The 14,945-nt window shown below is 40.8% G+C and overlaps 1 protein-coding gene across 1 annotated transcript in view; it reads right to left on the bottom strand.

Moving 5' to 3' along the window:
* The window catches only part of EFCAB5 (EF-hand calcium binding domain 5), a gene marked incomplete at both ends in the record, with an annotated part of 33,244 nt that extends 18,299 nt beyond the window's left edge, over positions 1 to 14,945 (bottom strand). The window contains 6 exon segments of the mRNA XM_082328118.1: positions 3,537 to 3,692; positions 7,273 to 7,343; positions 9,183 to 9,246; positions 9,940 to 10,096; positions 14,379 to 14,908; positions 14,910 to 14,945. Of these exon segments, the coding sequence (XP_082184244.1) occupies positions 3,537 to 3,692; positions 7,273 to 7,343; positions 9,183 to 9,246; positions 9,940 to 10,096; positions 14,379 to 14,908; positions 14,910 to 14,945 (1,014 nt within the window).

Here is a 14,945-nt window from a genome sequence, read left to right as displayed (position 1 = left end):
AGAACTGAAAAGTAACCTGTTATCCAGTCCAGTTTTAGTGTTTCAGACTCCTGTAACTTAATTCCCGCTGGTAAAAAAATGCTGGAAATTACAGTTGAATTTCAGTCACGTGTGGGTTTGGAACAACAAATGTCGTCGCACAATTCTGTCCCTAAACTTACAGGATGTAGGCCCTGATTCCTAGTATCTTCATCTTCTTGACATTAATATACAAATACCTTGCACGCTCCCATGCAAACATTTCTTTATGCTGTTTGTTTTTCAGTTGAATATATCAGATTGGATTCTGCATCCATGTAGTAGATACACAAACACAGAACATGTTTTTGAAGATGTTACCAGATCACTGCGTAATATTTGGATTCTCCATTCAGTATTTCCATTACAGACACTTAATTTTCCCTTTAAATTTCCTCAGCTGTTACTTGTCACAGTCATCTGCTGGTTGCCTTGAAGCTGGCAGCACTAATGCAAAGCTTTGTTTTATTGAAAAGGTAAATCAATGAATGAAGTATTATTAAAAAGAAAATAAAAATGTTGGTTTGGGATTCAGGTACTTTTTTGTCATGTTAAAGTAATATACTTGGAGGATTTAGATAACTCAGATTCTGGAAGAGTTTTTTTTGTGATTTAGATGAAATAGTTTTATTTTTAGATATTGTTAAAAATAGTAAATTCCTTTTCAGAAATTACAGAATATGAATTTAGGGGTGTATTTTCCACCTTGTTTTAACATTTACAATTCATACAGATTTGCCGTTCTACCAGAGGCCTCTGTTATTTCAGGACACTTTTCCTTACAACTCACCTTTGGAGGAACGTGGCAAAGTAAAACTTTCTATAGAAGAGAGGAGCATTACAACAGGAAAACCAGTTCCAAGGCCCTGTACCCAGTTACGCTAGCTTTCTGGGTTCCTAAATTTACTAGCAAAGGTCACGTCTCTGTGTACTTCGTGTGTGACCGGGGAGGTTGATGAAAGATTCCTGCCCATCAGCCCTTCGTACTGCGTCTTGTCGGCAGGACAGGTAGGGCATCCGCTATAAATAACAGCAGACCATCTGTGTTTGTACAACCGCCCAAATCTTGTCTCCACTTTTAACGGGTGCCAGCTCTAGTGGCTAGAGAATTGAAACATGCTGACCTAATTTTCTTGTCACCTAGATATTGGCAGGTGGTGATTCTCAGTTGTTTTCAGCAATGCTGTGTGATCTACGAGTAACTCCTTTAGCAACACAGACTAAACCAGACTTGCCATTTAATCAGCGATAGGTCAGTGTTTAACCGCTTGATTGTTTTTCTGGAAATGGGATGTGTGTACCTTGAACACCACAATATGCTTGTTAGTGAGCAAGATGGAAAGAACAGACACTCCGAAAAGGTCATGAGAAAGCAGACTTTGTTGTAATCAGAAGTGTCTCAAGCTTCGTTAGTTTGAAAACTAATCTCTGACTAAATTCAGGTACATTTAAAGATCTCGAGCTTAAAATTCCCTGAAAATTAACGCAGATTCTGTTATAATGTATGAAAGAAACTATGCTTGATGCATGTGAGCACAGAGAGACAATAAGCTTAAAATTCACAGAGCTGTTGCCTTCATGGGCATTAGAGCAGTGATTCAACTGTGTTCTGGTATAGTCTTGGAGAGTTTCTGCTTCGCTCCATAGTCCAGGCTGTTCTCGCTGAGCTGCCATCCTTCTGGATGCATGCATTTGAAATCATAATAATGATCATGTGGATACCTTCTAATTTGACTGTAATTTAAACACTGCTTTCTCAGCTCCCTGGCCCTAATTGCAGCTCACTGAGGCAGCCAGCCGCACTCACCGTGCAGACTGGAATAACTGCCTGCTACCAAACAAATGTAAATTAGGAACTGAAACAACTGCTTTGCTGTGCTTTGCAGAATGAGTACTACAGGTAATGGATCGCATTCAAGTGGTAGAAGTCCTTGGGTTAGTTTGCATCTTTTATCTTCCCTGTGGGTACAGTACTGCAGGACTTATTAGAGCTATAGAAAAGAAACCAGGTCAGGTTTAAAAGAACTGCATGGTCCACACTACAGTTTAGTGAACTCCGTTTGCAGAGCAAGGCTACCTCGGAGGCTAGAAACAGCAACCACGTTTGTGCTCTGATCGTTTTTTTCTGGGCAGCGATGGCGTCTGTGCTGATAGCTGCTCACTCTTGTTATGTTGTGCGAGCATTTTTGGCGCTTTGCCTCTGAGATTCCACTGGGATTAGTAGCATGGAGATGGTGATTACCGCCACAGAAATAATAGGAAGAAAGTCATGCTAAAACATGAAAGGGAAAGAAGGGATCCTTTCAAAATGCATGGCAAAGATAGGACTCAGCTTTATATATTACTCTACCCAGGAGGATCCATCATAGCTTTTCTTGACAGAGCAATAGGAAAATGAAATGTCTTCTAACTGAGAAGTAGACACATTTCTTCCCTCATCCCTGAAACAGCAGCTTGCCTGCTATTCTCTAAAACACACCATTGGTGTTGAAACGTGCTCTGTAATTCCATTCTCTTAGAGGTAATGACATTATTAGCATGACATTGTAGAGCACAGTTCATTCTGGGTAGGCACGCTGGAAACATCACTAGGGGAGTGCTGGATGGAATATATAATTTATGTAGGGGAGAAAACTGTAAGATTATGGCAACCATTTGCCATGTAGTAGCCAGCAAGTGGCTAACTGAGGCTACTCGTAATAAGTACCATACTTTCTGGATGAAGCCCAGGATTTTAGCAATAGCTTATGCCATTGATTCTTCAGCTCCTACTATTTACTGGTTTTCTAATAAGTCTAGTTTTTTGTTGTTTTTTTTTTTAATGGAGATGCAGGTGTATTGAGAGGCCGATAGATAGAGTTTATTGCTGCTGAAAACCAAATTATGGCTTTTGAGTTCCAGTTCCAGCTCTGTAAATGACTCATTGTATTTTAATTTCCTGCCCATAAACTGTGGTTGAAGTTCACAGTACTTTTCTCAGAGAGGTTGTAAAGATAGATTATTTTGCATTTTAAATTTAAACTATTATGAGATTTTTGATAGAAGCCCTAAAGGTGTATAAATTAATGCAACATAATTAACACAATATATGTTACTCCTGTAGTAATGTGTACATTTGTTAAGGTCAATCTATATCAGGTTATCTTTGCTGAAGCACAGCCAAATAGACAAATTAGCACCCAAACATTCTGAATGTGCTGTGGGAACAGGTAATGACCAGCAGTAGTAAGGTTCGTGGTTAATTTCTTCTCCAGAATCATCAAACTTCAGCCCCGAGTCATCACATTAGGCCATTCAGTTTCTAATTAGCCATCAGCTCACAAGCTATTGGCTATTTCTGTGGCTAAGAACTATGAATTTGAAGGCAGTGCAGCAGCTATTGTCCTCTAAAATAATGCTGAGTAAGCACAAAGAGAGTATCTGGAGTCATGGAGAATAAAAAGAAGGCAATGACCCAGAGAAATACCAAACTGGAAGCACCACCACATTGAAATTAGGTTGAGAGCTGCTTTGCCTACCTTTCCATAATCACAGTGTAGGAAGAGATCAGTAAACATTTGCCTCCACATATCATGTCTTACTGCTTCTTGGAAGTCATCAGCACACTGACAGAGATGCTTCAGGATTTCTTGGAACATGTCGTTTGAAAAATGTTCAGTGTAGGAATGAACATACTATGGAGAGAAAGCAGTAGTGTAAATGGTTAGCTTTCTTCAAGTATTTTCACCTTTATTTGAAATCTTAAAAATCTATCGCATGCCATGAAATAGATGTGAATTTGTAGTTTAATCTGCTAATGTAATGCGAACTTGGTGCATGGATGCTACACTGCCTACTTTGTTCTTTCTTTCAGAAGCAGCAATATTCTCCAGACAAGCCTGGAACACTGCACAACTGCATACTGAACCGTTCCTTCCCGGCCCAGAGGTCACTTATCATGTTCAATGGCTCAGAGATGCTGGATCAGGATCCCTCCTATGGAGTGTCATTGCTTAAGCTAGGTTATCTCAGGGAGAATATAAGTCCTTCATGGTTTTCTGCAGCATCTAGTATTCCTGACTTCACTCCCAAGGAGGCATTTTGAGCCATTAGTTTTTGCAGAACTGACAGTCACTCAACTTTCTAATGCCACAAAATGACCATTGCCCACGATTTCAGTGTTTAGAGAACCAGTCTGGATACAATAAAAAAAGGAAAGAACCTTTTGAAAATGAGCCTGCTGTCACCTAAGTCCTCTGACACTGGGAATACTACTGACTCGAGATTTATTTTAAGTTCTAGCCTTGGAGACGCTTTAACACTTTAGATTTATAGCCATGTGGTTTTTATGAGCAAAAGCAATATGGTTCTAAAAATGTGGTGTGCATGACATAAATAATAATGGCCATCAGAACAAACCACAATCCCAAAGCCTGTGCTGAATTATTAAAGCAGGTTTCTGGAGCCAGCCACTGTAACAGGGAGCCCATACAGTTAAAAGGAGGAATTTGAAAAACACAGAATGTTTCCCATTATCCCATTTTTAGAGTATGGATACCTGACATATGTGCTAGAACATCTTGGACTTGTTGAAATGCCGCACAGGCATTAACGATCTGAAATATTAATATGTTATTATTATTCATGTCTATATTGCATAATTTCCAAATAGATGGGACAAGTGGAGAAGAGAGGAAGAGCAGAAAAGCAGCAGCCAATGGCCTGAGGGGCGGCTGGTGGGAAAGAAGAACTCCTGACGAAATGTGTGTTTTTTCTGCCTTTCAGCATAAAAAGAGAGGATGTAGGTGGGTTGAGAGAAGGTGGCAGATCTGGGGCTATGTGTATCTACTAGCTTTTCAGAGCTATTACAACCCGGAGCCCTGTGACAGATGAACCCTAAAGATGACAGCAGCTGGGAGGAGGCAGGTTGGACAAGCAGCTTGTTATTTTGTATGTTATCTTGATGACACATCCAAAGGCTTGTGTATTAATACTGCTGTCTAACAGCTCCACAGAAAATTTTTTAGAAGCGTATGTTCAGCTATGTGGGCAGGAGGAACTATCGTAGAGTCATAAGCTTTTCTTAGCTGATGTGTGTAAAGCACTCTACTGTGTAAAGTACTATATATATAATAAGCATACATTTATTTATTATTAACCAAGAGATTTTGACACCCATCAGAAGAAAGCTGGCATACCTCATTCTTGCTATCCAGTGTGAGACCTCGCTGTAGTTTGTGAAGACATTATCATCAATAACAATGGATCTTTGCTTTTTGTTCCTGCTGATCTCAACCGAAATCGAGGAAGCCACATACAATCATGAAAAATCATCTCACCTTTAAAGCCTGATTCTGACCCTACAATGTGAGTATTTCCCTTGGTGTCAATAGCTTTGTGTCAGACTGCTGGGGGTTCGGCATGTTAGAGTACAAAGCCTGTGAAATAAACTATTAAGGACTGGTCTCTGGGTTTTAAATGCTTTTAATGTAAATGACCCCACGAGCTTGTTATGAAGGATGTAAAAATTAAACAGCCACTGTTTTGCATGTCCAAAAAAACCCCCAAAACCCAACAACAACGTGTGAGGTCTCTCTACTGTGTTTCTAATAGCCTTTAAGTAACCCAAAGCTGCACTGAATTCAAGGGGAAAAAAAAAAAAGCACCATTTAATGTTAAGGTCCATTAAAAAGTAATGCTTTCCACATGTGAAAGGGCCTAGACCAGCGTGGAGAAAGATCATCTCTCTTTCTGGTTTTGGTGGATGATGCAAACTGATGAACAAAGGTAAACTGTAGCTGAGGATTAGAAACAGCCCTGTCCTGAGAGCGAGGCCTGTGATTACGGAACAGTTTCCCAAGGGAAGTGATGAAAGCCTCATCATTTGATTCAATTAAAACCGGACTGGAAAAAGCATCAGAGAATATATTCTGAGAACAACGTTGCACTGGCTGGTAAGTCAGACAGCTTGACAGTCCATGTCTTTGGTACTTCTGATCTCTGTTGTCATATCTTTAGTTGAGTTAAAATAAAGAGTACACAAAATACATTTTAGAACATTTTTCTAATGCTAATGGAGCATGAATTCACTCAGTGCTTATACATGTACCATAGGGGTTATGGATTGATGCTTCATTTCAGTGACAAAAGCAATTCTCTGGGCTCCCATTATCCACAATAGTTTTCTTAATTAAATGCAGTTATTCTGGGGTTAAATTTAAAAATACCTCATTTCATGCTTAAAAAAGCCTTCAACAAGTTATCATAAAAATGCATCTCCGTGCAAAATATCAAACATGTGAGTCTCCTGAGAGTGAAGAAGGCACAAAAATCACACATGGTTGCTTGAAATTAGTCTCTGCACAGCTGCTTTATACCCTGTTTTTAATTATTGTAACAGCACCCACTAGCACTGCTGCAATTGAGGGTCTGTCATTATTTCTATTCTAAACATCCCTTTTCACAGGTTTAATTACCCAGCCATAAAATTTAACTCTGTCGTAGGTAGAAATGGCTGGCGAAGTCTTGGCCTGGAGAGCTTTTAAGTAAATATAGCTTGGACTGATTTGGTTGTTTTCAAATTGATGAAGAGTAGAGTGACGGGGTGAAACTTCCCACTACATTCATTGATTTTGGTGAGTTAAAAACACACTCCTGATGTTTCTCAATGACAGCTTTTGATTTTAAAGCTGCATATTTTTCAGCCTGGTTATGCTTCTCACACATCTGTAACACTTGTTGCAGTTTGGTTATGGTTCAGGCCAGTAATAGATCAGGGCAAAAATGATAGAGCTGCTCATCCCAGTTCATCACGTGTTAGGTTTTTCTGTGGTGAATAGAACTTAATCAGAAGGAACAATACGATGGGGACAGTACTAATTACCTCAGGCAGATGGTTATATTGGGACACCAAACCTCCCTGGAGCAGCCAACGCACAATCTGAATTCACAGGTGATTCAGGGCTTTGGCATTCTAGAAAGGGACTGAGGGATGTCCTAAAAACCACTGCTTCTAGAGTAACTTCTCAGGGAGCGGCACAGGCTGCAGCTCTGAGGAAAGCAAAATACTTCCCCCTTGCTGGCCAGAATGGAAGCGTTGTGGCAGCAGAGGACGGATACGGAGATGGAACGTGAAATGTCCTGGTACAACCAGTTACCTGGGATGCTGCAGAAGCGAAGCCCTTCACTTACTCATCTTAGCTGGCCCCAGGGAAATGCTATTACTTTGTGATAAACATCATATCCCGAATCAGATGCTCTTATTTCATTTCTCACCTCTGTGAATTCATCTGTGTTTACATTTTTTTCCAATGTGTCTACGATTTCCAGCTTCCTGTCATAGATTGCTAGTAAAAAATGAAGGGATATTGGTTTAGAAAGCAAACAGTTGTGGTTTTGCATATTGTACACATTTTTTTGCATGTTGTTATGTTACATTAACTTTCTTCTCATGTTGGATTACATTTATTTGAGGTTATCCTACACAATAACTGAAGCATTTGACTGTATAGAGGCTATCTAAATCTGACTCTTACATATTTATCTTGCTGAGATTCTGCACTTACCTATTCAGAACCGTATGGTCATATTTATTCTTGACATATGTTGATGCAAATTGCAATGATTTTAACAGTACTTGCAAGTAATTATGTGAGGGAAGAAATTATTTTTGATTTAACAAACAGATAATACAGCCTTAAAATTCTGGGGACATGGATTCTGCTTTGCAAGAGTGGAATCTGAAAGTCAGTAATTTTCCCAAGAAGCTCTGTGGGAATATTTTTACTGATTATGATACTCAAAACTATCTTTTGGTCAGCTTCTGGGCTGCTATAATGGAACTGAGAAGGTATGTCAAACATCTACATAGATTTCTGAATTAGGTTTTTGAGCACAGACATGCTATTGCTGTTGGGATTATTTTTCTGTTCTTTCTTCTACAATATATCAGGAATAAAAAGAAAACTCACCAAGAATGCATTTATCTGTTGTTGCTTAAGACATCCCTAAACTGTACATTATCTTTATTAAACTATAAAACAAAACTTAATGTTCCGTTAATGTATATTGGATGCTATTAAATGAAATAGATTAAGAAATGGAGCCGCACTGTTAGTGAAATATGACATAAAGCACCTCCAGCATTTGTAGAGCAAGCATCTGGACAGAAACTTCCTTCTCAATCTCACGTCCCAGTACCTGTTCACACTGGAGAACCACAGCCACCACAGCAGGAGCACAAGGGCTGCATTTGGCATTCACACGACGTACTACCGTTACAGGATGATTACTCAGAGGAACAATTCTGTAATATGGAAAGGGCTGAGCAAGGGCAAGCTCTAGACAGAGGTGACCTCAGCAGCAAGCAGAAATGCACTCTGGAGGTTCCCTGCTTATCATCCCGTCTTCCAGCAAAGGCAGATTTGTATTATTGATGATCATTACAGGCTATTGATGTAAAGGGCTGGCAGCAGGCTGTATGTTGCCACTTCAATGTTCCTGGCTCTATCTATTAAATTATCATTATTCGGGGACGTCAAGTGTAAGCTATATAAAGTGGACAGGAATTATGGAAATCTTTCTGTGCTGAGTGCTCTGATACAGAGGCCCTTGTGCTGTGTGTCACTGGCATGCCTGGGACTGGCAAAGGGAACGGCTAGACAAGATGTGTGATGTGGTGGAGCGTTAAGTAAGCTCCAGCATTTTCCCTGAAACCATAAAAGGTAACAACACTGTCAGACTTTAACTTTTTTCGATCCTACACTTCCTCCACACCTCCCAGTACGCCACGCTGTCCATGGGATTTCCAAGACCTCCCATGAGACAAAGAACACCATGGGACAGAGTAGATGAAGGAGGTTGTTACAGTGATTCTTTAAAATCGTGATAAGCACATGGCAATGTCTGGCTAATGCAGAATGTAAGTGGAAAGGGCCTGCATCTGATCTATCTCTCTGAAAGATTTTTAAAACTTCTTTCCATACTTTTCAAGATCATATTAATGAACCACAAGGTGGTTCAGTCTCTTTCCAATCTGTCTGAAGATTTGTGGTTAATATCCCAGCTGGTGTAACTACCCTTAGAGATTCTTTCTCTGTTATCAAATCCATTCACTGTTTGCTCACAGTTTGCATCAGAATTCACACCACAGAAATAAAACTAAAGAAGACACATCAAAAACTTACGTTTTCTCACATCTATGGGACTAGAAGCAATGACATCCGGAAAAGACCTCAGGGCACTCTGAACCTACAAATCAAGGTAATAGTCAAAGGCCTGTTTCATGCAGACAACAGTAGGCAATTAGTAAAATAAATCATGTGGAATTATTAGTTGTATGGGCCAGCAACGCTTCTTACCACACACAGGTGGGCCTTGTTAAATGTAGACCTCGTCTATGTTGTGCTGTGTGTAACCACGGGACAACTTCCTAGGGCCCTTGTGTGACTTGTAGGAAAGATGCTTGTACCAAGAGATGTATTACAATTACTGCAGATCTCATCTTTTATGAGCTGCAGTATCAATTTGTATGAGACACAGGGGCAGAAAGATTTAACGGAGGCCACGGGAGAGCAAGAGTGGCTGCTCCGGACCTTTTTAAGGGGATTCTGAGGGATAACCAGCTGCAGAGCAGGCCATCCAGTGATGAGGTATGTATCCAACAACCTCAGGAGTGTCTGAGTGCCTTATGGGGCATTTAGCTTCCCAGGATGTCTGAGAAGAATGCATCACAATCCTTCTATGTGTTTGTGGGGAATCAAGGCTTGGTGAGGCTGGGCGGTAGAGAGCGACCTGCACCCTGACCCTAAGGGATGTCAGAGCCATTACCCATCCCTGCGCTCCGTGCTGCCATGCCAGGGCAGACGGCACTATCACAAACTTTCTTTTCCTCCTGTCTGGCACAATCATAGCAGTGTGTTAACAAGGATCATCTCTAGTTACCAATGCAACCGGTATTCTGCCACCGACATCGGCTGTCCACTCTTTGAACTGAATCGCCAGGGCCTCCTTTCTCATCTCTTTCACCTGAGACTTCATACTGTCCACCTGCTCCTTTTCCTTACGTTTGTTCTTGGCCTCAGACTTCATCCTGGCCAGCCTGTACGACATGGGAATATGGTTTAGAAAGATACCATCATAGACATATTTAAGCTAGATTAAGCCTACCTTGAAGAACAAAAGGAAAGGAGATAACTTCTTACTGAAATTCTTGTCCTTCTAGTACAAGCAGATTTTTTTCCAAAGAAATACTTGATGTTTGGGGCACAAAATTACTAGTGTGACTTTTGGACTAGATATTAGTAATCTGTGTTTTCAGAGGGCAGCTCTACGGAGGTAAGAGTATTTATATTCTGACATGCATCCTCATCTGAAATCTAGTGTAACTATGAATCTGAAGAAATAACCTCTGAGTGTCAGAGGAGTGAGGCTCTTCTAGAGTATACAGGAGACATTTAAGGGAAAATCATCTGTACAGCTTTCCTAGTCTGTGTAGTTTCAGCAGTGATAAATTTTACCTTCACATTTATAATGACATTAATCATTTATTGTGTAGATGTCCTTCAATTTTCTTTCAATTTTAGCAGGAACAGAGGTGCCTAATTTTGCTACACTTGATTTACCAACAAAATTGCATCAGTATGCATTTGTCTCAAAGCCTAAGTACCATTTCACATGAGCACTTCACTGGCAAAGAACAATGCTCAATGAAATTTCTTAAGCAGTCTCACACAACAAAGTCCTTACTGCCTTAGGGCAGGGATAATACACCAACCTCTCCGTCATTTTGAACACGTAGAGTTTGCAAGCTTGGACTAAAAGTACCTCCCTTTCCTCTTCCGTTTTCTTTGCTTCTCTAATCACCCAGACATGTTTTTCCCAATCCTCCATTTCACACAATGAAAGAAGTGAATAAAATTGATCCCGTAAAACTCATGTGCTTTGGTTTTGACTTTGTTCATTTATGAAATGGGAAAAAAAGCCTTTAGGAAGTGCAAAATGCTTAGAGCCAAAGGATCAGTTCCTATGGGGAGAACAGTTCCTCCTGATGAAGGCTGCTGGACTGCCCTGCTCGCCCCTGTGGCTCTCTCTTACACCCTCTGGAGCCAGCGTAAGGGGAATTGCTCCTCTTTTGCACCTGAGAACACACTAGTTCAGAAACTATCCTTTACTAACGATTTCTGCTCCCTTCTTCCTCCTGTGTTTCACATATTGTGAAGACGGGCTGGTCCTGTCCCTGCTCTCTTCTGTTGCTATGGGGTCATCCTAGAAATTACAAAATGATGATATTTTCTTTAATGAATGGAAAGGCCTGTTTAACATGTTACAGCAATACACTTTGATCACAGTTTTATCACTGGGTACTCGTTCTTCATGGCTACTTATCACAGAGGTTTCTTAATGAATAACTGGGTTCCTTAATCAGTCACGGGCATGGCACAAGTGGCTGCTGAGGCAGTTCAGCCCCCGGCACTTTGGTAGCAGGGGAAGGGTAAAATCATTCCCTATCTATCTTCTGACTCCTTCACAGACACAGCAAAGAGGAGGTATGGAGTAGGTACCAAGCTAAATGGACTAACAGATTTTTCTCCAATGTATGCTACAGACAGAAAGAGAAAACCAGGCCATTTCTAGCTGCACCTCCTCCTCAGGAGCAGTCTGCAAGCTGAAAGCAGAGCTAAGGCCATGCTAGGAGTTGCCAAGGCTCTCTGGTGATTAATTTGGGTAGTGCCCAGCACAAGTTACATTGCGTGCTGCACCTGCACTGCGCTGCAGTTTTGCATTGATTTCTAGAGCCCTAAACTACCAGGCAGCTGCGTCCTCTGCCTGGTGTCTCTGGTGTGGGACAAAATGTTTCCCCCCTTGACAACAACGGCAGAACAGGCTCTAACAGTGCTGGGCACCCGTTTCAAAGTGAGCTCATTTCAGTGTGAGACATTTCCAGAGGAGATGAGATGGCAGCGAGGGTGACTTCTCCCTGCAGAATGAAACATGTTTCTTCAGGAAGACAGCCGCCTAACTCCCACACAAGGATGGGTGACTCAGACTGAAGGACTACCGGCCCTGGACAAATAAAGTCTCTGTTTCAGGTATTAATCCATTTGGATAAGGAATCTCTCCCATCTGTTCTCCTGCATGCCTCGACTCCCAGTCAGGTGGCAGTGAAGGAGAGACTGGAGGAAGCCTGAGAGAGCTCGCTGAGGCTGGTAAGCTTTAGACAAGAACCTGCGGTGAAATCCTGCCTTTCCTGAAGGTTTCCTGAAGGCTCCTGGGAGCTTCATTGGGGCCAGAATTTCACTCCTCATCTTTCTGGTGCTTATGTGAGAGATTTTGAGCACAGACTGGCATTTCTCTTGTAACATTTTTTTCCTGTTTAGAAAGCCAGTGACTCACATTAGGAGTCTCAGTGCTACATGGTGTCGATAAAATCCTCTGTGCTGCTCTGGTTTAAGAATCCTATGCAAATCCCACAATACAGATGTGACAAATATGTAAATCCTGAGCTGCTGTGAATGCAAATCCCATGATACTACTACCAGCAGATATGCAAAACCTGCTACAGCTATGGCTACATAAACCCCTGTGGCAGTGTTGTCTACGGAGAGATTGATTTCTACAAGCCTTGACAGTCACTTCCTTTGCATCAGCTCTGATAGCTACAAATTGAGAACCTGTCTCCAAATGTAAACATGGATTTAACAGCCAAGGCCAAGATAAGATGTCACTGGTAGCCAACACTTTGCATTCTACAGGAAAATCTGACCTCTCCAGAAATAAGCTCTGATTCACAGTGAAAGCTAAGAGTATTTTAGAAGAAAAAAAAAAAACAACAAACCCCAAACAAACAAAAAACCCACCCCAAAATCCCAGGAAATTTTAATTCAATTTCTTTTGCAAATTAAAAATGAGATACGGTTCTGAACTTCCTGCATCCAGGTTTCCCTCTGTGAAGCAATATGAATGGTGAAACAGTCCCCAAAACAAAGGTGTGGAAAGGCTGGCATCCTAAACATGCCCCCAGAACAGTCTGTGCTTGAGTGAAAACTCACTGAAAAAGAAGATAATTTGTTTCAGTGGACTGGCATTTAAAAAATAAAAATGAAAATCTTTTACCAGCTCTGGTTGTACTACTCTGTGTCTGCTTATGAAGAAAAACCAAAAAGCTGAGCTCTTACACACTGGCCATGATCAGTCAGTTGTAATTATTTTTATCTGTGGGGGAAAAGGAGGTAAGTGGCTGTAGAAATTCACTTATCACACTGCTTTAGTTGTATTCACACAAGGCATGTTCCTATGAACTGTAACAGATGTGGACTGGAAATGTAGAGAGACAGAAACTCAGAGCAGTAGAGAGACATTTAACATATTCTTTTATTCTTTATAATACCGGGAACTTCAATTATCTTCATTTAGAGTTTATGCATAAGACATGTCAACATTTTACTTCCCTGACACTGAAACCCTGAAACCAATTTTCAAGCTGTACGTACTGTTTAAACAAATAGAAGAGACAGCCATTCAAATAGAAGTCATTATTCTGCAAACAGAGATATAGAATCAAGTGATCTAGTAGTGAATGAGTAATTTTGACATCATTCACAATCACCTCTGGGTCATCTATAAACACAAATGTTCACTTCTATATTTTCCTGAATAGAGCAATGAGTATGAAAGCATTATTGTTCACCCAATGCACTCACATTCTAACCTTAGCATATTGTAAGATGCCATGGAACGCCCTTCCAATATTCATTAAATATTATACTAAAGCAAGCAGCCTAGAATACACCCCAGAAACAAGCAACATAATAAAATACAAAACAGTTTCTAGTGTAAAGGGAAAAAAGAATCTGAAAGGAAAGCCTAAGTAAAAGTCCCAGGAGAAGGAGTTTCTACAATGTGCCAGGACAATACTGTTGTTGGTTTGGTCAAGAGAAGTCATCCTGGAGAAGGAAAAACAGGTTATCTTTTTATTAAGTTTGGAAGAATATAGAAGAAATGATCTGAAGAGTCCATAGACCTTTGATACTAACACCTGTCCTAAAGAACTGCTGTCACTAACCTAGGCCAGTTTGAAAACAGTTTGCATTCCACATATGTTATTAAGATAGAGTCTAAAGAGGAATTACATACTTGTGAAGGGTAGAAGATTGCCTTAAACAGGAATAACTAGTGTTTCATTTTCTGTGACATGTTCTGGCATTTGTCCTGCTTCTCAAGTTTTTATGAGAGACAACTACCATCTCTGGCACTGTGCTCCACAAGGTTCATTTTGTTCGACACTTCACCAGCCAGACTGCAGTCACACCATTCCTTTTGTAAAACAGAAACCAAGACACCAGCTCTGGTCCTGTGACCAGCCACACTTTCAACTCTCTCACCTCTCTGATGTTGTACCTGGCATCTGACTTTTTAGCTCCTCTGTGACCATCTTCATTCCTCTCAGGTACGGGCCTGGTTTTGTAGAAATAGTATACTGAGGGTTATGTCTCATCAGATATTCTCCAAGGAAAATAATGGGGTTAAATTTGGTTGGTTCTTTGTCTGGTGCAAGCACATTCTTTCTTTCCACCTCCATTAACAGTTTTTCCACTCCTGAGATTAATGTAGGCAGGAGTTTGTCAAGCAAATAGATGCGAGTATCTAGGGACTCTTTCTCTTCACTGAACCACTCTTTGGACAACCAGTCACAGGGTTCTCTCTTCTTTATCTTTTCTTCTTTTGCCTTTTGTGCGCGAATCGTCTTCACCTTTCTCTCCTGCAGACTCAGACACCTCTGCTGTACCTTTTCATAAAACCACTCTTTCCACGGAGCGTAATTACCAAGACATGGCAGCTCATCGTTCCCCTGATTTCTCTTCATTTCTGTGGCAGTCATATTCTTACCTCCAAGCCTGGGATGCTTTAAGCCCTGCAGTTTGGGCTGCTGCTTCTGGCTGAGCAGCCAT

Source organism: Platalea leucorodia (genome assembly GCF_965183815.1).
Source record: "Platalea leucorodia genome assembly, chromosome: 16".
Taxonomy (NCBI): domain Eukaryota; kingdom Metazoa; phylum Chordata; class Aves; order Pelecaniformes; family Threskiornithidae; genus Platalea; species Platalea leucorodia.
Note: the sequence above shows the minus strand (reverse complement) of the source record. Positions and strands in the feature narration are given on the sequence as shown.